Source organism: Schistocerca nitens, chromosome 2, assembly GCF_023898315.1.
Source record: "Schistocerca nitens isolate TAMUIC-IGC-003100 chromosome 2, iqSchNite1.1, whole genome shotgun sequence".
NCBI classification, from domain to species: Eukaryota; Metazoa; Arthropoda; class Insecta; order Orthoptera; family Acrididae; genus Schistocerca; species Schistocerca nitens.
The window spans coordinates 1516209-1540789 of NC_064615.1; the positions used below are offsets into that span (position 1 = coordinate 1516209).

Sequence of the window (24581 nt, forward strand, 5' to 3'; positions counted from 1 at the left end):
GGATGGCAGGCGAGCGCGGGAAAATGCACGCGGGCGCTGCACGGCACAACGGGCTCAGCAGTAGTAGTTTGAGTTTGGCACTGGTCTGAGCAACACCTTCTGGAGCGAGGAGGCTCTCCTGGAAGACATAGCTTCACTGAGCCTCGCGTATGCCGTTCCAACGCCCACACAGCATCGCAAAGTTCCATAGGCACTAAATGGAAAAGTACTGCGACGCTAAGAAGAATTAAAGTGCCGACACATCAAGAGCCATAGCTGTGGTTGTACGTGTGCTCTGTGCCTCGCCATCTTGCCGCCCGTCAACCGCCGCATCGATACTAGAAGGTTGAAACTTCTAGTACTGTATTCGTATGGATCAGAGAGTGAACTGTGTTTGTTTGGTGCAATAATAACCTAAATTTTACCAGAACCTTTCCATCATTTAATTATCCTCACAATTAACCTAGACATGGTCCTTTCCAAACGTTGTGCAATCCGAGTGTCCCGAAATGAAAATTGAAAATTGTGTTAATAATAATTATTTGCAGAATTAGCTATATTAGAATGGTGTTTAAAGAAATGTTTTGTTAATGAAGCAGTAAATGAATAGCGAAGGTCTAACGAAGTCGAAAGATAACTTTAGTATTGATATAGTAATTAAGTTTATTATTTCGAGACAGATTGAAAGGCATTTAAATGAGCAGTAAATAAGACGAAAAGAGTAGTAACTTATATACTGGAAATCTTGAATGAATAATAAATTCAGTAATCATTTTTTTAAATACAGCGATCTTAACAGTTTAAGGTTCCCCCCCCCCCCTCATTCATTTGAATTCTGAAGTTTTCTAAATTGGTTTGACCAGCAAAAGTTAAAGTCAATATAAAAGTCAAAATTTATCAGTGTTTTGTGTTTATCAAAACTGACATTTTGTGTGTGGCATGAAAGTACAATTTCTAGGGTAACCTATGCCCGATTTTAATCAGATTAATAGACAGTATAAAGTTTTGTAGTAAACATTATAGTGTAGTGTTGGTATTCGTGATTTTCCATATCAGTATAGAACGTGAAACTATCAGTTCAATAGATTTTCTGATTCTAAAATTCCACTATATTATGCAGTGTTACAACTTATTGTTTTGCATGAATATATACCAACTTGTACAGGGAAGAAACTGAGTTAATGCCGAATTAGGCTGGCGACCGTATTATTGTCACATTGGCAGCATCTTCTCGTTTGCTTTTGATGCATCCTGACGTGTGATGGCATTTCGAACTTACTTGACGGATCATTGTTATTAGAGAGTGGATGTAAGTCTGATTTGCCACCATTCAGGTACACGCGGCCGATATCTATGCGAAAATCCTTTCTCGTAAGGTGGATCCCGCTCACTTACCATACCACAGGCTTTAACGAGTACTGTGCCAGGGATCACAACCCCACTCCTCACTGATACTGTCCCTACGCTCCTGGCATCGACCCAAACGGTGCCGCTGGTGGGCGGCTTTCATTGGAACACAACATACTGGTCGCCAGGCAGATGGACCACCCCCATGCAGTTCAAATGGCTCTGAGCACTATGGGACTTAACTTCTGAGGTCATCAGTCCCCTAAAACTTAGAACTACTTAAACCTAACTAGCCTAAGGGCATCACACACATCCATGCCCGAAGCAGGATTCGAACCTGCGACCGTAGCGGTCGCGCGGTTCCAGACTGTAGCGCCTACAACCGCTCGGCCACTCAAACCCCCCCCCCCCTCCCCCCGCCCATGCAGTCACCGTACCACTGTGCAACGTGATACTGTGTGCCTTGCAGTTCTGTTAAATGTGGTTGCAACTGCACCCGCTGTTTGACGTGGGTCGCTTCTTGCCAGCAATACGACGTGGCGGTGATCTGCTGCTGCAGTTGACCCTGGTCAGCTACCTCCTCTCCTCTGTGCTGCAGTGCCTGTGGTTCGAAGCGCTCCCCACGCACGTGAAACAGTGCTGCGAGCAGTACCACACTCCTCAGCTACTCGTCACTCTCCGTCCTTCTTCCAGTGTCACGACGATTATTCACCGTGGGAAGCCCCTGTGTGTGGCCCGCGTTGTAACGAAGGACGTCACCACAGGGCGCCGTAACAGCTCGCTGATTGGCACATCCTGTCTTCTCCCGTTCCTTCAGCTGCCTCGTGTTGCGGGGCCAGTCCTATTTGGCGCTACAGTCGCAGGTGGTCCCTCGCTTTCTGTACACGACTGTGAGGCGACTGGCACTTTCATTTTCACCGAGTTCTTAATACGTTGTGGTACTTTACCTACCTCGTCCTTACGTTCTGAAAAACAGTGTATTTGGGTGTTCTCGCTAAATATTTTTATGCTATTGTGCATACGATTTCTTCTAGGCGATTAATATCGAGTACAATTCCATTTTTAGAAAAAGCTCCATGCAGATAAGGTACATGAGCGATGTTACCAAATCGATATAGCGTAACCGGTGTACAATAATGAAGCAAGAATCATATGAATCTGCGTCACCCTGTATATTGACAGCATTTCTTTTGCAAGTAGACACAACACACAGGCACTCACCTCCACCATCACCGGTTTCTTTCAGCAGATAATCGACAAGCTGGTGCCCGATCTCTGTCATCAGAACAAACATGTTCTTCATCTTCATGGAAGTGAAAGCGGGGCTCAGGGTAGCTCGCATGTCGTGCCACTCCTTTCCTGAGAACAGAAAGAACGCAAAATAATGTAACATCAGCCGCATCAAAGCTCAAGGTGTCTTAGGTCGATCACACTGCCGCCTTATTATAAAGCTCACGCGTTCGCAATAAGACTGAAGCAGCAGGATAGTGGCAAGTACAGAAACCATCAAAACACTTTTTTACTTGTATATTTACAATATATTTAAGTCTCTTACTTGGTAGTAGCAAGTGGTTAGGGAACGCTGCAATAATTATACACTCCTGGAAATTGAAATAAGAACACCGTGAATTCATTGTCCCAGGAAGGGGAAACTTTATTGACACATTCCTGGGGTCAGATACATCACATGATCACACTGACAGAACCACAGGCACATAGACAAAGGCAACAGAGCATGCACAATGTCGGCACTAGTACAGTGTATATCCACCTTTCGCAGCAATGCAGGCTGCTATTCTCCCATGGAGACGATCGTAGAGATGCTGGATGTAGTCCTGTGGAACGGCTTGCCATGCCATTTCCACCTGGCGCCTCAGTTGGACCAGCGTTCGTGCTGGACGTGCAGACCGCGTGAGACGACGCTTCATCCAGTCCCAAACATGCTCAATGGGGGACAGATCCGGAGATCGTGCTGGCCAGGGTAGTTGACTTACACCTTCTAGAGCACGTTGGGTGGCACGGGATACATGCGGACGTGCATTGTCCTGTTGGAACAGCAAGTTCCCTTGCCGGTCTAGGAATGGTAGAACGATGGGTTCGATGACGGTTTGGATGTACCGTGCACTATTCAGTGTCCCCTCGACGATCACCAGTGGTGTACGGCCAGTGTAGGAGATCGCTCCCCACACCATGATGCCGGGTGTTGGCCCTGTGTGCCTCGGTCGTATGCAGTCCTGATTGTGGCGCTCACCTGCACGGCGCCAAACACGCATACGACCGTCATTGGCACCAAGGCAGAAGCGACTCTCATCGCTGAAGACGACACGTCTCCATTCGTCCCTCCATTCACGCCTGTCGCGACACCACTGGAGGCGGGCTCCACGATGTTGGGGCGTGAGCGGAAGACGGCCTAACGGTGTGCGGGACCGTAGCCCAGCTTCATGGAGACGGTTGCGAATGGTCCTCGCCGATACCCCAGGAGCAACAGTGTCCCTAATTTGCTGGGAAGTGGCGGTGCGGTCCCCTACGGCACTGCGTAGGATCCTACGGTCTTGGCGTGCATCCGTGCGTCGCTGCGGTCCGGTCCCAGGTCGACGGGCACGTGCACCTTCCGCCGACCACTGGCGACAACATCGATGTACTGTGAAGACCTCACGCCCCACGTGTTGAGCAATTCGGCGGTACGTCCACCCGGCCTCCCGCATGCCCACTATACGCCCTCGCTCAAAGTCCGTCAACTGCACATACGGTTCACGTCCACGCTGTCGCGGCATGTTACCAGTGTTAAAGACTGCGATGGAGCTCCGTATGCCACGGCAAACTGGCTGACACTGACGGCGGCGGTGCACAAATGCTGCGCAGCTAGCGCCATTCGACGGCCAACACCGCGGTTCCTGGTGTGTCCGCTGTGCCGTGCGTGTGATCATTGCTTGTACAGCCCTCTCGCAGTGTCCGGAGCAAGTATGGTGGGTCTGACACACCGGTGTCAATGTGTTCTTTTTTCCATTTCCAGGAGTGTATATTTGTATTTGAACATCCGCTGAGGAACAGATTTTGGGTTTACACGAAATTGCAGAATAACATATCTAGATATTCTGTGATTTTGTTGTTTACTCGTCTTACTGTCTTATCTGTTAATACATCACAGAAGTAAATATTTCAGAATCGTATCAGCAACAGCCGACAACATGCGTAAGTTAGAACCAGGTATCCTCGGTGTAGCAAAGCAACTCAAATCACTCAATAATGGCCAGTCTATCGATTCAGATTGTATACCTATTAGGAGTATACCTAGTAGGTATACCTATTAGGAGTAAGCTGAAATAACAGCTCCATGCTTGGTAATAACATGGAAGGGCTCGTTCGACGGAAGGCCTTACCTATGACTGGAGAGATGCGTAGGTCACACCAATACAGAAAAAAGGAAATAGGAGCAATCCGCTGAATTACGTACCCGATATGCCTGGTCTTTCCTGTTTTGATGTATGTCAGCGTAAGTTGATGGACAGAATATATTAGCCGTTAAATACGGTAAACTGTATGTTAATGGTATTTCATTGTGCATAACGTCAGCCATATTATATACCTTGGATATGTACTCGTATCCTGTAGCACGACAACTGGTCTAAAAGAGCACAAATATGGTTTTTGACGATGACATGCCACAAGCACGTCAGACATATATTTACATTTGAACGTGCACTTGCGAACGGCTACAAAGCCGAACTCGTGCTACGAAATCAAAATCCTACTGCAAATCGACGGCAGGAATTTTTTTTAAAAATTTATATTGTACAATCATATCTTGTTTTGACCATTATGAATTACGTCAAATATAACTTCCTATTGATACAGAGCCAGAAAGGATTCAGAAAATATCACTCGTGTGCAGCGCAACTAGCTCTTTCTTCTCTTGAAGTAACGCGTGCTAACGACGTGGAATCTCAAATTCGTTCCACATCTCTAGATTCCCAGAGGGCTTTTGATACCGTTCAGAACAAGCTGTTTCTAATAAAATTGTGTACCTATGGATTACTGTAACAGCTGTGCGGCTGGATTCGTGATTTCCTTTCAGAAAGGTCACATCCCGCAATGGCTGACGGAAGTAAAACAAAATCGGTCCGCATCTCGTGGTCTCGCGGTCGCGTTCTCGCTTCCAGAGCACGGGGTCCCCGGTTCGATTCCCGGCGGAGTCAGGGATTTTCACCTGCCTCGTGATGGCTGGGTGTTTGTGTTGTCCTCATCATTTCATCATCACTCATGAAAGTGGCGAGACTGCACTAAACAAAGGTTGGGAATTTGTACGGGCGCTGATAACCGAGCACTTGAGCGCCACACAAACCAAACATCATCATCATCATCATCAAAACAAAATTGATATCTGGGGTTCCCCAATGAATTGTTACAGGTTCCTCTGCTGTTACAAATCTATATAAATGATTAGGAGACAGTCTGGTCAGCCCTCTCACATCGTCTGCAGGTGATACTATCGTTTACCGCCTAGTAAAGTCATCAGAAGATCAAAACCATTTGCAAAATGATTTAGACAAGACATATGTATGGTGCGAAAAGTGGCAGTTGACGCTAAATGAAGAAAAGTGTGAGGTGATCCACATGAGAACAAAAAGAAAACCGTTAAAATTCGGTTTCACTATAAATCGCACAAATCTAAGGACTGTCAGGTCAGCTACGAACAATTTAAATTGCAGCTATCACACAGATAAGATTGTGGTTAAAGTGAACCAAAAAATGTGTTTTATTGGCAGAACACTTAGAAGATGCAACAAATCTACTAAAGAGATTGTCTAAACTACTCTTGCGCGCCCTCTGCTGGAGTACTGCTTTTCCGTATGAGATCCTTACCAGATAGGATTGACGGAAGACATCGACAAAGCTCATAGAAGGGCAGTTCGTTTCGTACCATTGCGAAGTAGGACAGAGAGTGTCACGGATCTGATACACAAGTTCACGTGGCAATCATTAAAACAAAGGCGAAATTACACTCACCAACTTTCTCTTCCGTATGCGAAATTAAGCAGTTGACGCCCACCTGCATACGGAGACAGATCAACATAATAAAACAGGAAAAATCAGACATCGCCTGGAGTCTTCAGCAAGGTCCTGGAATCCATCCTCACCCGACGCATCCACCAGCATCTCCGCCAGCACCGCCTCCTTCCCGTTACCCAGTGTGGCTTTCGGCCGTCCTTCTCTTCCGACGATCTTCTCCTTCACCTCACTCATCTCCTTTCCGACCAGCTTAATTCCCTTCGCTCCGCAATCTTCCTCCCCCTGGACCTCGAACGTGCTTATGACCGCGTCTGGCATTCCGGTCTCCTCTTCAAGCTCCAAACCTTCGTTCTTCCCATTAACTACGTCCGTCTGATCGGCTCCTTTCTCTCCCACCGTCCTTCCTACGTCACCATCCATAACACGGATTCCTACACCCTTTTTGCTCTCCGCCGGTGTGCCCCAAGGCTCCGTCCTCTCCCCCCTTCTGTACCTTTCGTATACGGCGGACATGCCGCCGCCGTCACCCCCCGTCCACCTTCTCCAGTTTGCCGATGACACCGCCTTCCTTGCCCTTGCCCCCACCCTGCAGCGCTCCCAACACCTTCTCCAATCCCATCTTGACCGGTTCACCGCTTGGTGCAACCAGTGGTTGCTCAAGTTCAATCCCTCCAAAACCCAGGCGATCATTGTAGGCAAAACCACCCCTTCCTTCCGCCTCCTTGATTTCTATCTCACCATCTATGGCCGTCCTATCGCCCTCACCCCCACCCTTAAGTACCTTGGCGTCACCCTCGACCGTCGCCTCTCCTGGACTCCCCATCTCCGGACAATCCAAGCCAAGGCACACTCCCGACTCCATCTCCTTAAGCCCCTTTCCGGCCGTACGTGGGGTCTGGAACCCTCCACCATCCACCGCACCTATAAATCCCTCATCCGCCCTATCCTTTGTTACGCCCATCCGGCCTGGATCTCCGCCCCCCCTACCTTTTATAAATCCCTCCAAATCCTTGAACGCCATGCTCTCCGCCTCGCCTATCGCATCCGTCTCCCCTCCCCCACATGGATCCTGTATGATCTCATCCCCCTCCCCCACCTCCTCCTCTTCCTTGAAAGGATACGGATCCTGTACACCTCCCGCAAACTCGATCCTCCTCATCCGCTTGTCTCACCCATCCTCTCCCACCTCCACCTGCTGCCGCGCCTGTATTCCCACGTCCCACCCGGTCTCCATCTCTCCACCCTCCTTACCCTCTCCCGAGGTGGCTTCCGCCAGCTCCCCCTCCCTGATGATGTCCTCCTCCCCTCCATCTACCCCTCCTATAAACCTTGATCCTCCCTCCCTCTTCCTGTGTCTGTTCCTTTGGGCACCCTCTGTCCCTCCTCCCCTTCTCCCCACTCCACCCCTGGGCCCCCCTCACCTGTCCCTCTACTCCTCCTCCAATCTCCTCAGCCATTGGCATCTTTGTTCTCCCCTCTCCACCTTCTCCACCCCCCTTCTTCTGAGGTCATCAGTCCCCTAGAACTTAGAACTACTTAAGCCTAACTAACCAAAGGATATCACACACATCCATGCCCCGAGTAGGATTCGAACCTGCGACCGTAGCGGTGGCGCGGTTCCAGACTGTAGCGTCTAGAAACACTCGGTTACTCCGGTCGGCCAAGTCTGAAAGTGACAGGGTAGCTAGAAAATCTGAAAAGGGAAATACTAAGGCTCAGTGTAGGTATTGGGGGCGTCAGTGCAGTGAAATCAAAAGAAGACAATGATTTTCGGTCAGATGGGTGTAGGATGATAATATCAACAGCAGGAGAAAATGGAATAACGGGACTAGAATTGTGAGACCTTAACTTTTCCCGGCGAATTGAATGTTCAAATAACTTACGGGTTTGCTGCCGGGTGACTTCGTCGACCACCGCCGATATTTCGACAGGAGCACACCCTGCCATTCTCAAGGCACAACTAGAAGGAGGAAGCAGTGTGCACGGGAATTTAATATCTCGGTTCACAGAGGAGAAACAAGGAAGATACCACACACAGAACAAGTAACCACAGAGTCAACACACAACCAAAGATAACCAACATCTGAAATACCGACAGTGACTATTAATCAACAGGTGAGGTAGCACTAATTCTGTCCCTCTGTGTTTTGATGAGAGACAGAGCTGGATTCCAAGCAGCATTTAAACAAAATCCACCATCTCTGTTTATGAGGTTGCTTGATAGTTTGATTTCAACAACTTCCTTAATAACACTATCCCAACAGCTGGACGTGCAAGCCAGAATCTCCGTGTTGTTGTATTCCATAGGATGACCGGTGTCAAGGCAATGTTCTGCAATAACGTATTTGCTCGGCTGTTGTGTGTGTGACGCTTTTGTTCAATACACCGGTCTTCCACAGTCCTCACTGTCTGACCAATATGTGACATGCCACAAATGCAAGGAATACGATAGACACCAGCCTTACGCAAACCAAGATCATCTTTTACGGACGCCAACAGGGCCTTAATCTTAGATGGTGGTCGAAACAAACATTTCACATTATATTTCCGCAAAATACGGCCAATCCTGTTGAAAATGCTTACTGCGTAAGGCAAAAAGGTCGTAGACTTTAGCTATCGTCACTCAGCCGACGCGCAGGAGGCTGATAGCGCAACGCACTTTTTATCTGCCTCCCACTACAACCATTCTGACGAAAGGTGACTTCGAGACGTGATAGCTCAGCTGCCAAACTTTCAGGGTCTGAGATAACTTGGGCCCTGTGAACCAAGGTACGAAGTACTCCTTCACGCTGAGCTGGATGGTGACAACTATCAGCTCGCAGATACAAGTCAGTGTGAGTAGGCTTCCTATAAACAGAATATCCCAACGTCCCATCACTCTTCCTTCTGACCAACACATCAAGGAAGGGAAGGCATCCATTCTTTCCCACCTCCATAGTGAACTGAATATTCGGGTGTATTGAATTCAGGTGTTCCAAAAACAGGTTTAAATTCTCATTACCATGAGGCCAAACAACAAAAGTATCGTCTACATATTTGAAAAAAACACGCAGGTTTCAAGGTCGCTGACTCCAATGCACTTTCCTCAAAGTCCTCTATAAACAAATTGGCCGCAATAGGTGACAACAGGCTTCCCATTGAAACTCCATCACTCTGTTCGTAGTACTGACCATTGAATAAATTGCGGAGGTTGGATAAACTTCGCAGCAGTAGAGTAAAGTTGGAATGTGCATTATCGTTTTTATTGAAGTGTCGAAATGATAGTGTGGTTGCAACGTTTGCTAAGGTTGTGCATCATATTAATTCTCCTGCCGCCAATCGCATCAAGCGACGTGCTGGTTTAGCTCTTGTTCGTGAAAGGATCCACTATACTCGCCGTCAATTAGATTTTGTTTCTAAGGAATTATTTCAGCTTCATTTAATGTAATCCTGGCGGACGTCTGTAGGTGAGTCAACATACAGATATTCGTCTACGAGTGTGAGAATGTTCACGTTTCACAACTGATGCAGCACATCCAGCTTGTGAGGCAGTTCTACCATTCAGAAGGCCACAATGTGACGTCTTCAAAACTCGCTCAGTTGGCTGTAGCGAGAACGAGAGCGTCTCCATGGTACAGTTACCCGCTTGCTTCACACATATACAGCACAGTGAGACATCTGGTTGTGAGCATTCCTATGAAATGGTAGAGACACATGGCGCTCTGGTAACTATGCCACTGCCCTATCTGTTGGCGGACGACGTTGAAACCATTAGCAGAGTATTTACCATCCCCCATATGGCACATGTCATCGGATCATAATCTATGTCGTCTTTCCAAGTGTATTAATTTTTTGTTCCGGATGTGTATTTTGATAATTGCAAACCCACTTATCAGAAACTATAGCCTTAGTTCCTGTCGACCTGGAATCATGATGTTTGGCAGAAGTAAGGTTTCACAGTACAAGCAACGAAAAATATATATATTTCTTTTACCAGTGGTTATCCGACTGTCTATCTGTTCTTCTGTGAAGACCATTATTCTCAGGAATGAGTAGAGGTACATCTTACTCGTATCGATGAGAAGGAAAAGTCGATGAGATTCTCGATTCCCAGGATAGATGAAGTATCTATATAAATAGTTAAGTTTGTGCAGAGCGAGTCTTAGAAGCAGTTAGCCGGATTTGTGTTTCGGATAATGTGTGCAACGTATACTGCTGCGCAAAGGAGCAGATGAATTGAGTCTTGTATTTCATTTATTCAGAAACAAAGGAAATTCTATTACTGTATGTGTTGACAGTTGTCTTGCAAAATACAGAAAAGCAAACAAAATACCTTAAACAGAAAGACAGACGAAAGTAGTCTACACGATGGCTGCTCAAGCATAGGTGGTTTTCGCACGTATATTTACTTCACGAGTTTCAGGGCGAACTCAACGATGAGGGTAATTATTTTTATGAACGTATAATTATCTGAAAGAAATGACTGTAGTTCCGTCGTAAGTTGCATTAAAAAGTAGCTTTTCTATTTCTTGATGGCGACTAGTTTTGGACACCTGCATGCATTTTCAAACCATCCATATCCTAAGTGTGGCGAGAGCCTATGACCAAAAATTGCCCCTGCAGTGATGATCACAGCATCAGTATGGCTGATTCAGCAACAGTTAACAGACAGGACAGACACTGGCGCATGCTGCAAGCTGGTATAAGAGTATATTTTGATGCTCGTAGCTCCTAGTAAAATGCGGAAAAAAACTTCTATGAGGAGAGCAATTTCTCCCCATGAGCGGCTGACAGTGATGTTAAGATTCGTGGCAATAGGACGTATAAGGATCTAGATTGTGCTACTGCAATTTCGAAATAAGCATTGAGTGTGTGAAATCATAAACCAACAAACGTGACCTATTTACGCTGTCATGGAAGGATGATTTCATGAAGGCAAGTAAAGTATTGTACCTCAATTCCGTCAAATTATAGATGACATTTTTACAGTTTTAGACTTGTTTGAGACAGTATATACTTGGCCAACGAGCTATAGTTTGGTTTGTTTCTAAGTAGAATTTTCAATTCTGTGACTAAAGTCTACCAGCAACTATTGCAACAGAAAAGAATATTTCATTCTGAACTCTAGATAGGTATTCATAGCATGTCTGGAAAGTTTTAGTTGTACTGTGGTGGTGGTAGTGCTAGTGGTACTGAATTCTACAGTTGACCTATAAATCACTCTTGTTATGACCCAGTTATTATACTAAGAAGTAAAAGAAGTCTATTAATAGCTATGTGTCTGATGGCACTGTTCCGAGGTTTTCTATTATCAGCTGAACACAATATTGTGACTGCACTGTTCTTTAGAACAAACTTTTTTGCGACACTGTCACAGCTGGTATTAGAGTAGGCAATGGTCGGGTCTGAGTGAAAGTATACTAGGAGTCACACGACACCAGATAGAACAGGTTTAGTTACTTTGCTTCGTTCTTTGCGCTAATCAGTCCGCAACGAATTTTTTTTTTTTATTGTGTACCGTTTCGCTGTTTGCCGTAGTGTCAACCGCTCATAATTTCTCTCTTAAAGAATTATAAGCAGGTGCCTTGTTACCCGTTTCGCTGAATTCCCTACTTTTTAATTTTCCACAAACATGTATGATTCCCATAGAGGTCGATACAGTCTCGAGGACAGTGACGTGAATTTTAAAATTCACTCTGCACCTATGACGACAAACTCATACTCAACAAATAGCTGACTAAAATTCATTTTAGTGCCACATTTGCGGCGATCTTCTGTCCACATAGTCCAGCCTGTCTGCGCAGGTGTGTTTTGAACCCAGATATATGGGCAATTTCGTTCACGCCTCCAACTCCAATTTCAGATTTACGCACATCTCAAATCTGCGCAAATGTCCTGCTCTCACGGAACGATCTGTCTGCGCAGATGTGATGTGCGCAGACAATTGAGCAAACAGATCGTTCCATGTGGAAGGGCCTTAAGATAATTTTGAGGTATACCATCTTTGTATTAAAGCAAATTAACGTCCGCTTTCTCTTCTAGTCTACTTGTGGACAGAATATCCTCGCAATTTACTATTAATTTTGGTTTTGCAGGAGATGGACCAGTAAAAATGCTGATAAGTTGCTATCAAAGAAAGGAAACATAGCGAATCAGAAAGATAAAATGGTATCTTACCTTTCAAGGAGAAAAGCATCTTCTTCAGCAGAGGGTTGGCCTTCTTGCTGTTCGTCTCGAAGCCCACGTGGTCAGTGAAGTGGTCAAAATCTTTGACGGTAATGGCGCGTATGATCTCCGGGTCCCTGACCATGAGCAGGGGCATCGTGAAGTTGAAGACGCCCGCGTACGGGTGCGGGTCGAGTTTGTCGTACAGCTCCGCGATGACGTCAGGGATGGCCTTCTTGCCGAGCGTCATCTGCAGCATGTTGCCGACGAGGGGCAGCGGCCGCGCGCAGGGCACGCCGCGGCGCGAGAAGTGCGTGGCGTAGCGGCGCCACAGCACGGCCGCCAGCAAGAGGGCGCCCGCAGTCAGCGCCGCCCACAGCGACCACAGGTCACGCGACATCCCCTGCCGGCACGACACGCCACGTGCACACCCGTGTAGAGAGGCGGCGAGTGCGGCGCTGCGGCCACCCCGTATCCGTACACATACATGTGCATCTACATCTACAATGATGAGCCGACACATTATGGCCACTGCCCAAAGCGAGGTTGGATGCCGCCTGGTAGCGTTGGGGGCACGTGACGCGGTAACAAAAGTGTGTAAGCAGAGCAAACACGGACGGAGAATCACCCTAGCGAGGATATGTGCTGTGAACAAGTATCTGAAAAACGGCGAAGCTGGTCGAATGTTCACGTGCTACTGTCGTGAGCGTGTAAGTAGGCTGTTTAGGATTTTATGTTGGTAACGCCACGTAGCGCTCTGTATGAAACTCTCTGGCTGTGCTGTGTGCAGTCTGTGGCTGGTTGGCATTGTTGTAATATTCGCTATTGTAGTGTTGGGCAGCTGGATGTTAACAACGCGTAGCGTTGCGCAGTTGGATGTGAGCCGCCAGCAGTGGTGGATGTGGGGAGAGAGATGGCGGAGTTTTGAGAGCGGATGATCTGGACGTGTGTCCATCAGAGAGAGTAAATTTGTAAGACTGGATGTCATGAACTGATATATATATATATATATATATATATATATATATATATATATATATATATATATATATATTATGACTTTTGAACACTATTAAGGTAAATACATTGTTTGTTCTCTATCAAAATCTTTCATTTGCTAACTATGCCTATCAGTAGTTATTGCCTTCAGTATTTAGAATCTTTTATTTAGCTGGCAGTAGTGGCGCTCGCTGTATTGCAGTAGAACGAGTAACGAAGATTTTTGTGAGGTAAGTGATTCATGAAAGGTATAGGTTAATGTTAGTCAGGGCCATTCTTTTGTAGGCATTATTGAAAGTCAGATTGCGTTGCGCTAAAAATATTGTGTATCGGTTTAGTGTTCATCAGAACAGGTAAAGAGAGAAATGCCTGAGTACGTTCAGTTTTGCTCAGCTGTTTGAAAATCAAATAGCGTAAGAGTTTTATCAGCACAGTAATTCATAAATTTTTCTAAGGGGACGTTTCAAGCGTCCACGGAGAGAGGTAGAAGGCCAGTTTAACTGCCACTATGGGCTAAATCGTTGGACGTCCATGATTCTACACAAAACATGCGGTTCAGAGGCTTGTTTGCTCTGTAAAGTAGGATAGATGGTGATCTGTTGCATCTCTCGCGCGGGAGCCGCGCGGTCTTAGGCGTTTTGTCACGGTCCGTGCAAATCCCCCCCGTAGGAGGTTCGAGTCCTCCCTCGGGCATGGGTGTGTGTGTGTGTGTGTGTGTGTGTGTGTGTGTGTGTGTTTCGGAGAATACCGTTCATAATACATAGTTGGACATGGACTCGCGCAGCAGACCATCCCTACGTGTTCACATGTTGGCCCGACGACGTCGTCAATTCCGACTGCAGTGGACGCGGAACCATGGGGATCGACCGACGATCAATGGAAACGTGTCGGCTCTATGGGTGAATCACGTTTTTGCTTCATTAGGTCAGTGGTTGTCTCCGCACACGCCGTGGTCGAGGTGAATGTTGGCTCGAAACGTGCAGCGCCCCACAGGCGCAGGCTGATGGGACCAGTATTATGCTGTGGGAGACATACTCTGTGCTCGCATGCGACCTCTGGCGGTAGTCGAAGACACACTGACAGCCGAGGACCGCTTGCATCCCTTCATGCTTGATGTCTTCCCCGACAGCGAAGTCATCTTTCAGCTGTATAATTGATCACTTCTCGGAGCCACAACCGTGCTACATTCGTTTGAGGAGCATTATAGTGAACTCACGTTGATGTCTCCGATACCGCATTCGCCACATGTAAATCCTGTGGTACCCATCTGGGTCGCTACCGGGCGCCATCAGGGCGTACGCAAATCAGCGGCCCGTTATTTACGCGAGTTACATGACCTGTGCGTAGACATCTAATGCCACATACCTCCACAAACCTACCAACAAACAGTCTGATCCCTGGTACGCGAATTCACTGATGTATTTCATTTCAAAGACGGACAAACAAGCTATTGAGCAAGTGGCCATAACGTTTTAACTCATCAGTGTACAAACAAACACTCCAAGATACCATAAAGTGGCTGACGGAGAGTTACTCTAGCCACTACTCGTCATTTCCTTTCCCGTTCCAATCACAAAAAAAAGTGTCTGAAATCTTGTGGGACTTAACTACTAAGGTCATCAGTCCCTAAGCTTACACACTACTTAACCTCAATTATCCTAAGGAAAAACACACACACACACACACACCCATGCCCGAGGGAGGACTCGAACCTCCGCCGGGACCAGCCGCACAGCCCATGACTGCAGCGCCTCAGACTGCTCGGCTAATCCCGCGCGGCCCACTCACAAACAGAGCGAGGGAAAAACGACTGTCTACAAGTCTCCGAATGAGCCCTAATGTCCTTTATCTTCGTGGTCCTTACGCGAAATGTATGTTGACGGTAGTAGAAGCATTCTGCTCTAGGCTTCAAATCCTGGTTCTCTAAATTTCGTCAACAGTGTTCTTCGAAAACAACGTCGCCTTCCCTTCAAGGATCCCCGTTTGAGTTCCTGAGGCATCTCCGTGAACCTTACCAGTAACGAATGCAGCAGCAAGCCTCTGAACTGCTTCGATGCCTTTTCTTAATACCACGTGGTACGGATTCCAGACACTCGAGCATTATTCAAGAATGTTCGCATTAGCGTCCTATATGTGGTCTCTTTGACAGATGAACGACACTTTCCTAAAATTCTTCTAAAGAAGCGAAGTCGGCTACTGGCATTCCCTGCCACAATCCTCACGTGCTAGTGCCATTTCACATCGCTTTCCAACGTTACGCAAAGTTGTTTTAACGATGTGAATGTGCCAAGCAGGACTCCACTAATGCTGTATCCAATCACTATGTTTTGTTTTTCCTACTCCTCTGCATCAACTTACGTTTATCTCCATTTAGATCTAGCTGCCATTCATCAAACCAAATAGAAATTTTGTATAACACGTCTAGCATCCTCCTACAGCCACTCAACTTCGATACCTTGAAAGGGGGCTACACTGAGCCACAGCGCCAGAGATCGCGCCAGAGAGTATTATTCAGCCGCCTCCACTGGCAGTGATTATTGAGAAGTAGTGGTGGGCAGTGCTTGCCGAGATGTCGTAGTGGAGAGTGCTTGTCGAGAGGTCGTGGTGGAGAGTGCTTGTTGAGATGTGGTAGTAGCGAGTCGGTGTGGAGATGTTTTAGTAGTGAGTGCTTGTTCCATGTTTTATGCAGTTGTTTGATGGGCTAGACAGCAGATGTTGTTCCAATGGAGATATTGTAATGATTAGAGTGCTTTTCATCAATATATATGAAGGTAACAAAACTCGCTTTATTTCTCATTATTTCAATGTCTTGAATAATGCGTCATTACAGGTTCAGTCAACAAAGCATCTGGCTTGTGTTCTTGTATTAGAGTGTAATTCTCGTTTTCTTGCGCAATTATAGTATTTCTATTTTTTTAATTACTTCAGTATAAATGATATTTAAAATTTCTTGTCTTATTGAAGAAGAACCGTGCCAGATGTGTGCGTTGAATCACACTTCCACACTCAGAACAGTTACACTTGTGCTTTGTTGTTGCGTTGGTTTTATAGTTGCTGGGGACTTAATTAATTGTATTAACGGAAATTTTCTTTCATTCTTTGTTGTTATTCTATGCAGTCAGATTGCGTACTAAAACTAGTCAGGGCCAACCGTTTACGACACTTCGTAATCGGACAGACAGCTACAAAAAAATTAAAAAATATTTGCATTTTATATAATTAAGCCCCCATGCAACCTCACCGTTCGCCACAGAATCAGCAGCAAACAACCGCCCATCCTGTCCGCCAGACTTTTTCTGTGTGTAGAAAATAACAGCAGTACCGTCATACTTCCCCCCGCAGCACCCCTGATGGTTGCCTTCTCTCTGATCAACACTCGCTGTCGAGGACAACATCCTGAGTTCTATTACTTAAGAAGTCTTCGAGCCCCTAGTATATCTAGGAACGTATTCCATATGCTCGTACCTTCGTCAACAGTCTACAGTGTGGCACAGTGTCAAATGCTTTCTGGAAATCCAGAAATATGGTATCTGCCTGTCGTCTTTTATCCATAGTTCGCATTATATCATGTGAGAAGCTGAGTTTCGCACTAGCGATGCTTCTTTAAAACCGTGCTGATTCGTGGTCAGAAGCCTCCCGGTATCAGGAGTATTTATTAAATTCGAAATGAGAATGTGTTCAAGGACTCTGCCGTAGACCTGTGTTAGGGATATTGGCCTGTATTTTTGCGGGTCTGCTCTTTCGCCCTTCTTATATGTATCAGTAACCTGCACGTTTTTTCAGTCGCTTGGGACATTGCGCTGGGCGAGAGATTCGCGATAAATGCAAGCAAAGCACGGGGCCAATGCTGTAGAATACTCTTTGCGAAAACGAATTACCACTTCATCCTGACCTGGCGACTTGACTCTTTTCAACTCCTTGAGTTGTTTATCTATGACGAGGATGCTTATTAGTATGTAGGCCGTGCGAGTGTATATTCGGTGGCCAAACGAAGGTATGTTTGTGCGATTCTTCTGTGTGCACGAATTCTTAAACGCAAGATTTTAAACTTTCGCTTTTGTTTTGCTATCCTCAACTGCCACAATAGACTGGTCAACAACTGACTGACTGGAAGCCTTTAACTCGCTTAGCGATTTTACATAGGACCAGGATTTTCTCGGGTTCTCTGCCAGATCTTTCCTTGCATGTTTCCAGCACATGTCTTTTCACAGACGCACGGATCTCTGGTAACCTTTGCCTGCTGTAATTTTTGTGTTCTCTTTTGAACCGAGAGTGCAACACTCCTTGCTTCCTCCACATTTTGCAAATTTCGTCATTAGACTATGCTGGGTCTTTTTCATCCTTAATCCACTTATTAAGCACATACGTCTGCAGACCACGATTTACATACAGTATGTTTAAACTTTGTCCTTAATACCTACACATCTATAATATGAAGGCACCTGATGGTGTTTGACGAAGGGCGCGTGTTGTAGCACATTCATTTCCTACAGGGGCTGAGCCGTCACCAATACAGCTTTAGAGGCAAGTCAGCTGAGGACACAATTAATAAGCCGATCTCGCTAGCGACAGGTACTGATTTTACGTATGCTCTAGCGATGATGATGGATATTGCTGCCGGTTTCGATAACCTATGGTCGCAGTCTTTCTTTAGTCGCCCTAGGGAACTGAAATGTCTAGAAGCGCTATACAGATGCATGAGAGACTATTGCCGAGCGGGACATGCAACGTTAATACCCCCATCGAAGAAAATAAATAAGACGGTAACAAAATGATCTTTGATTATTAACAGATGGTTCCACTGAAATATATTATCACTAATTTTTGCCGTGAATCACAGAGTACAAGTCAGTACTTCTCACAGAAATTCATAAATTACAAAAAACAGTTAACTCAAACAATGAAATGCAAGAAGTGGATAATGCTAAGTTTGTGAGACTACAGGTAGGCCATAACCTAAATTGGGAAAGCCCAACCCTAGAACTAATGAAGCGCCTTACATGAAACGAACACGTTGATCGTCATTTTTTCTGTTTTCCGTGTTTATTTAGTTGCTTTAATTTCGTGGAGGTATGTTCCGTCTATGCAACTAACATAAGCCAGTTTGTTTATTGCTGTACGCGTTTCGATTTCTTTATTTGGGAAGCATCTTCAGTGGCGATTTCCAGCGCTGTTAACTCGTGCGTGTGGTCCTGGAGATGTATTCGTTACTTTTCATGCTCCAGCTGGCCGATTTCTGGCGTTCTTTCGCCCACCCTTGTCGCATCGCATACATCACTTCCACTTTAAATCGCCCAGCTGGAGCGTGAAAACTAACGAATACATCTCCAGGACCACACGCATGAGTTAACAGCGCTGGAAATCGCCACTGAAGATGCTTCCGAAATAAAGAAACCGAAACGCGCATGGAAATAAACAAACTGCTTCAATTAGTTGCATAGACGGAACATACCTCTACTAATACACAATGAAGTCAAGCGTTCGATATCAGTACCGAAAACATTCCGCAATCTTACAATAACGGATCAAACCGCTAGCAAATTGTCAAACTGCCGGAGTACATCGCATGTCTAGCGAGTGTTACGGTCGAATTTAAAGATTATATTAAATGCCCCTCTGCTGGTCATGTCCTACCACTGCTGTGACTGCCTCCGCCGCTGAAAATCGTCTCTCCTGTGGAGTGGTCCCACTACTGCCTCTGTGTGGCTGCCTCTTCACCTCAGTGTAGTCCTCGACTACTTATTACTCCAAGCTCTGTCTTCAACAACAGTTTCTACCCTTTTTGTCCCGTATGGTTCTCTGTGCTATCATGGAAGATATTTAAAATAAATCCCGATACTGAAATTAAAAATACGAGATAACAGTTGATGCATTTTCTATAGGAGATTGGGAAAATGCCATACCGAACTCTGGGTGCAGGGATAGATGAAAAAATGATGTGATGTAATCAGAAAAAATTCTAATTACGAGGCGGAGAAAAGTAGTACGATGGGATCCTCACTGAAAAGCAGTCGTTTAAAAAACAACAGGAAACTTTAACTGAGTTTAACGTTACATGCAGACGATTGTAGATCTTCCTTGGATGAACTGCTTCTCGCAGTACTAGGTATGAGGACAATCTGCATGCCAAACTGAACTTAAAAAACAAAAAGGACTTCTGTGATGTTTTGTCTTTTCAGCATACGACCATAAGTTGAACAAAAATATAGCAATATTGACGATGTGACACTTATACTCTACCACACAAGACATTTATTTGAACACTCTGCTGTATTTTCGTTATAGCCCGTTGCACAGAAGTCGAAAGATATACCGGTATTATCACCGACCAGAGTCAAAGGTCTCAGGATACTTCACCGACGTCCCAGATTCTCTGTCGTCCGTTTTAGCTTCCTACCTAACTAAGGAAAACATTCCCTTATAACTTTTGAAATATGCCCGGAGGCAACACAACAGATATCATATAAACAAGTATGTAATATTGAAATAACTCTTACATATTTCAGGTCACGTTACTCATTCGTATACTTTTCAGTTTCTTCGGACGAGCATCTTCAGATGAAGCTCTAACGTTCCGATGCCACAAGTTTGCAGGATTTCGATAAAATAGAACCATGGACTACAGGGATACATTAGTGTCCTGTGTAAAACGCCATGTTAGTTTCTCTTAGTAATTTTGTGGTGCTAGTACATTAATTTACTGCTCGTTCTACCTGCTTGTTCGTTGTTTATGTGCCTTGTACCATATAGTTTCTCCTAAGATTTTTTTTCGACCTATTATCTGCTGTGTATTTTTTTCCGAATTAATTATTATAAATACTATGACAGGCGAACAATAGCTCTAGCAGCAAATGCAATATTATCGACAGTGGGAAATGTCGGATGTCTAATTCATCATTATTGTTATTACTATTACTAGTACTATTGCACTATTATATAAAAAAGGTAACAATATTTACTGCTAACATTACATATGCTGATTTCATGTACTTTTCCGCGCAAAAGAAACAAGACTCTTCGTATTAGGAGGCGGTAGTTTCCGCGATATGGTAGAGAGACCATCTAGGAGGACCTCCACAACACCTTCGGGATAGGTTGCGCTGCACGTGAGACTGTCAGAACAGCTGAACATGAATGAGACTGCGTCGAGGTTTGTGATATAACTGTTTCAAAACAATCAGAAGTAACAAAGCTTGCAAGTCTGCAGGTTGCTGCTTCAAGACCGTACTAACATTCTTTGAGTCACTGGGGAAGAAAGTAAGCAGCAGTCGTCAGAATAGAATTGTCCTTCTCGACCACAAAAGAAAAATATTCGACAAGAGTAACATTAAGTCCTTCATGTCGATCTACTGTTTTGATATTAGTGAGATGGTCATAAAAAGCTGATAAATGGCGTACGAACTACTGAGTATTTCACCCTGACAATTGTAGATCGCCTGCAACCTGCAATACTTAAGAATTTTTGACTCGCAAGATTTAACTCAATGTGATTTCATCCTCTTCCCAAATACGTAAGTCAGGCTGAAGGAGCGAGGTTTTGTGCAACGGAGCAGGTTCAAGTGGAATCGCAGAGAGTACTAAACAGCCTAAGAAACACCTCTAGGCTGCATTTCAAACGTGACAGAAACACTGGGATCGTTATATTCGCTCCCGATATAAAAGTGATTGTTCCGATAAAGACATAGGTGAGACATATTAATTTTAATGAATTTATTCCGTGAAATTTCGGATACCTCCTCATATTTATCGTGGCGCAATAGTTCGCGACTCTTTATCGGAGTCGAACTATATCCTTGTGCTGTGAGAAGTTTCATCGACGTAGGTCAGTGTCGTTTTCCATGAGACTGCGAGAGGGCTCGGCCGTTTTCGCCGTCTAATGGAGCTAATTGCTCGTCCACTGTCAGTGGGTTAATCACTTTTGATGAACTTGTTCTGTACCGAGGACACAGTTCAAGGTCGGAAACAGTCGAACACTAATAGAGCTCGATAAACAATTGCTTAGCAGTGCCAGCAGTGTCGTTTCCTTTTGTGAGGAATTTCAAATACTGCTGTCACAACCTAATGTTTTTGTATCCTCATCATTAATTTCACACTGAAAATAGAGACCATTAGCTACTCTCCTTGGGTGTACCATAGAATAGGAATGGAGAAAACCCGGTCTGCGTCGTATATCGGAAGGTGGACTTCATGGTCCACTAACTTACAGTATTCATTCATTGTTCGTCACGAAAAATATAGGCGAAGTATTGTCCGAATGGTAAACACGTAAAGCGCAGTGTACGGAACACGGAAAGCTCTCGTACGTCAATGGGAGGGCGATTGATTAATTCTGGGGAGAAGAGTCGCGCAGATCTTACTGACTGTTTCCAGTGTTTTTCCAATATCTTTAAAATTTTATACGAAGGAAGTTCCTTGAACGTTGCCACAGTCGGTAGCTTTCCCTAACGTGGTACAATCCCAGCTAGCTCCACGACTCTCATGACCTCGGCAGCGGTTGGACTTACTTTTCTTCAAAACAGTCAACTTCAGCTCTGTTCTTAGATACTATGTTTCACAGAGGTAATCCGCACGTAGAGGGTAATATTTGGGTATGGCATTTCGCCTTTCAAGCCAGAAGTAGAGTTGTTCGTCGCTGTAGTACGGAGGCGCAGTAAAAGGACCAGATATGAACCAACTGCTGGCCGCAGCAGTTGCAGAGCAACCAGTCAATGTCACGTTCTGTGTACAGTCGCGTATTTAGTTTACTTTGTGTACTAAGCAAACTGCACTGAAGTCCTTTGTGAAATTATTGTACTGTGCATCTATCTAAAGACGATAATTACCTAGTTGTTTTTCTCCGACGAACGTATGTAATTAGTAAACATTACGACAGCAATGAAAAATATGAAAAACACGAGTAAACAAGTTTTGGCACTAGCCATACGTGCGGCCACCGCTACCTTACGTAAGCGAAATCAGTACATGGACGTCGACAGGCCATTTCGCATCAACAACCCCCCCCCCCCCCTCCTAACTCCCACTCCGGCCTCGCTCCATCCGTGGTAACAACACCAGCGGTAACAGGAGCAAACGAACGTTTATTATGCATGACGACGGTGGTCACTATTGCCAACGTAATATTAGTTAATCTGAGTAACTCAACTTAGACAGAAAGTCTGAGGGAAAAAAATGTTACTAACGGGCCGATAACCACTATATGTGTGGTGTCCCATTTAGCTTCATCATTCCAGATAACGTTTGGTCTAGAATAAAAAAATACATCAAGCAAATATTGTTTAACTACCGTGATTACTTTTATTATAGTTTTGTTAATAAAGAAGATATGAGCAGCCTCTTTGTTTTAAATAGGGCCCTATATTTTTTGTTCTGTAACCCACTTCATCTCCTCAAGACCTGTTCAAAAACTATCACAGGGTAGCACTCACGTAAACATGACTTTATTAAAATCGTAACACAAAACTGACTTTGACTCTTCTCTATTAGCGCACAGCGCAGATATCCTGAGCTAAGCAACCCGTGCACTTGCTGGAGTTGACAGTAAACAGGTGGAAACACAAGGAAAACGCACACCACACCGGTCGTTCAGTCAACTGTTTCTAGCTGAAGATTTGTGTGAGTACGATGTACACCAACGAAGGTGCTCAGCATATCGTTTAAAACATGTTATAGTACTAAACTACAAGAATCCGTATTGTAAATAAGGTAACATTATCGCAGTCATTGCTCTGCTAAATTACATCCTCCATAGATGAGCAGCAATTCTACCTTCTCTTGAACTGAGAGACGAGTGTCAACTTTCCTCGACTTTCCATATGTTTACTGTGAAATCCAGCAAACATGGGTACCTGCAATGTGACAGGCGAGTCAAAGTCACCTTATTGTTACGTTTTTAATAAAAAAATGTTTGCAAAACGGTAGACTGTGACACGTTTTCGCATCGACCTTGAGGAGAAAAAGTATATTACAGAATTAAAAACAAAGGGTGATATTTAAAAAAGATGTTCTCCTGTTCATATTTTCGTAACGAACTAATTTACAAGAGAGGCAGTAATGCTGGTTAATGTCCCCCTGGCAGCTAAACAAAATGTTCTTCATACTTTTTTTAAAATTTTGCTTCTGGACAAAATGTTCTTTGCGGTGATCAAGTCAAAAGCGACCGACGTCAGAAAATCTTGAGGCCGAGCTCGAAAACTGTAGTCTCTCAAGAAACTTCAGTTACAGTCGATTGCTGAAATACTCGTTGTACTGACGTCACACCTCTTCCAATCAGCCACACAATGCTGTCAGTACTAAGTGAGCCTTAATAATAACTACACAGGCTATCGAAGGTCCACCAAACTGAAAAGTCATACCAAAATGCACTCATCCAGTGCAAACGAACTTATCACAAGACAAAAATGCACAATATTGATACAGACCATTACTTAAGAATTGTGGTCGCCTGTCTAGACAGGGAAATACATGGAAATGCATAGTACAGTGAGAAATATGAACATAAACAGCCATCAAGGCCCTCTCACCTGTCACGTGGAAATGCAGTGTAGTGAGAAGTACGAGCGTGAATAGCCGTCAAAGGTTGTCTCACCTCGGCAGCTCCTCTGAAGCAATTGGTAGCGGAGGAACCGGCCGTCTGTTGATATAGTTAGGCGAGCTGCTGGACAGCTGCGGTGGGATGAAGGGTGTGGGGGGGTGGGGGGTGGGGGAGGGGAGGCGAGGAAGGGGAAGGGATTGATGTCTCAGCAAGGCCACCTCTGGCCTAGGAGACTCACATGACGCAACAGAGCGACGCGTGGAACTACAGCCAACTGCATCTCAATTTCCGTCTCTTAGTCACCCGCGGTTAGCATGCCGATTTCTAGCACCCTGTCCGCACCCACAGTGATAGCACTAAATTCAAATAATAATCCAGAATCGTAACGTAAATTTTATGTCACTTATTCAAAGATGGCAGAATTGCATTTCACTGCGGTTAAAATGCAAAAAGTGTTACACTAGTATCGGAATAAGCTGTACGCACTATTCGTCAGTGAGAGATACAGGGGTTGGACAAAAATATGCAAACACTGCGAGAAATGCATGCTTGAACACAGTTCAGTCAGTAG

The 24581-nt window shown here is 45.1% G+C and overlaps 1 protein-coding gene across 1 annotated transcript in view; it reads right to left on the reverse strand.

Annotated features, from left to right (window-relative positions):
• Positions 1-24104, reverse strand: part of LOC126235661 (cytochrome P450 9e2-like) — a 61076-nt gene extending 36972 nt beyond the window's left edge. Inside the window, exons 1-3 of the mRNA XM_049944381.1 lie at positions 24000-24104; positions 12493-12883; positions 2548-2685 (exon numbers count right to left, since the gene is read on the reverse strand). Coding sequence (XP_049800338.1) covers positions 2548-2685; positions 12493-12880 — 526 coding nt within the window. The 5' untranslated portion in view covers positions 12881-12883; positions 24000-24104. The remainder of the gene's footprint in view (positions 1-2547; positions 2686-12492; positions 12884-23999) is intronic.
• Positions 24105-24581: the final 477 nt, after the last annotated feature.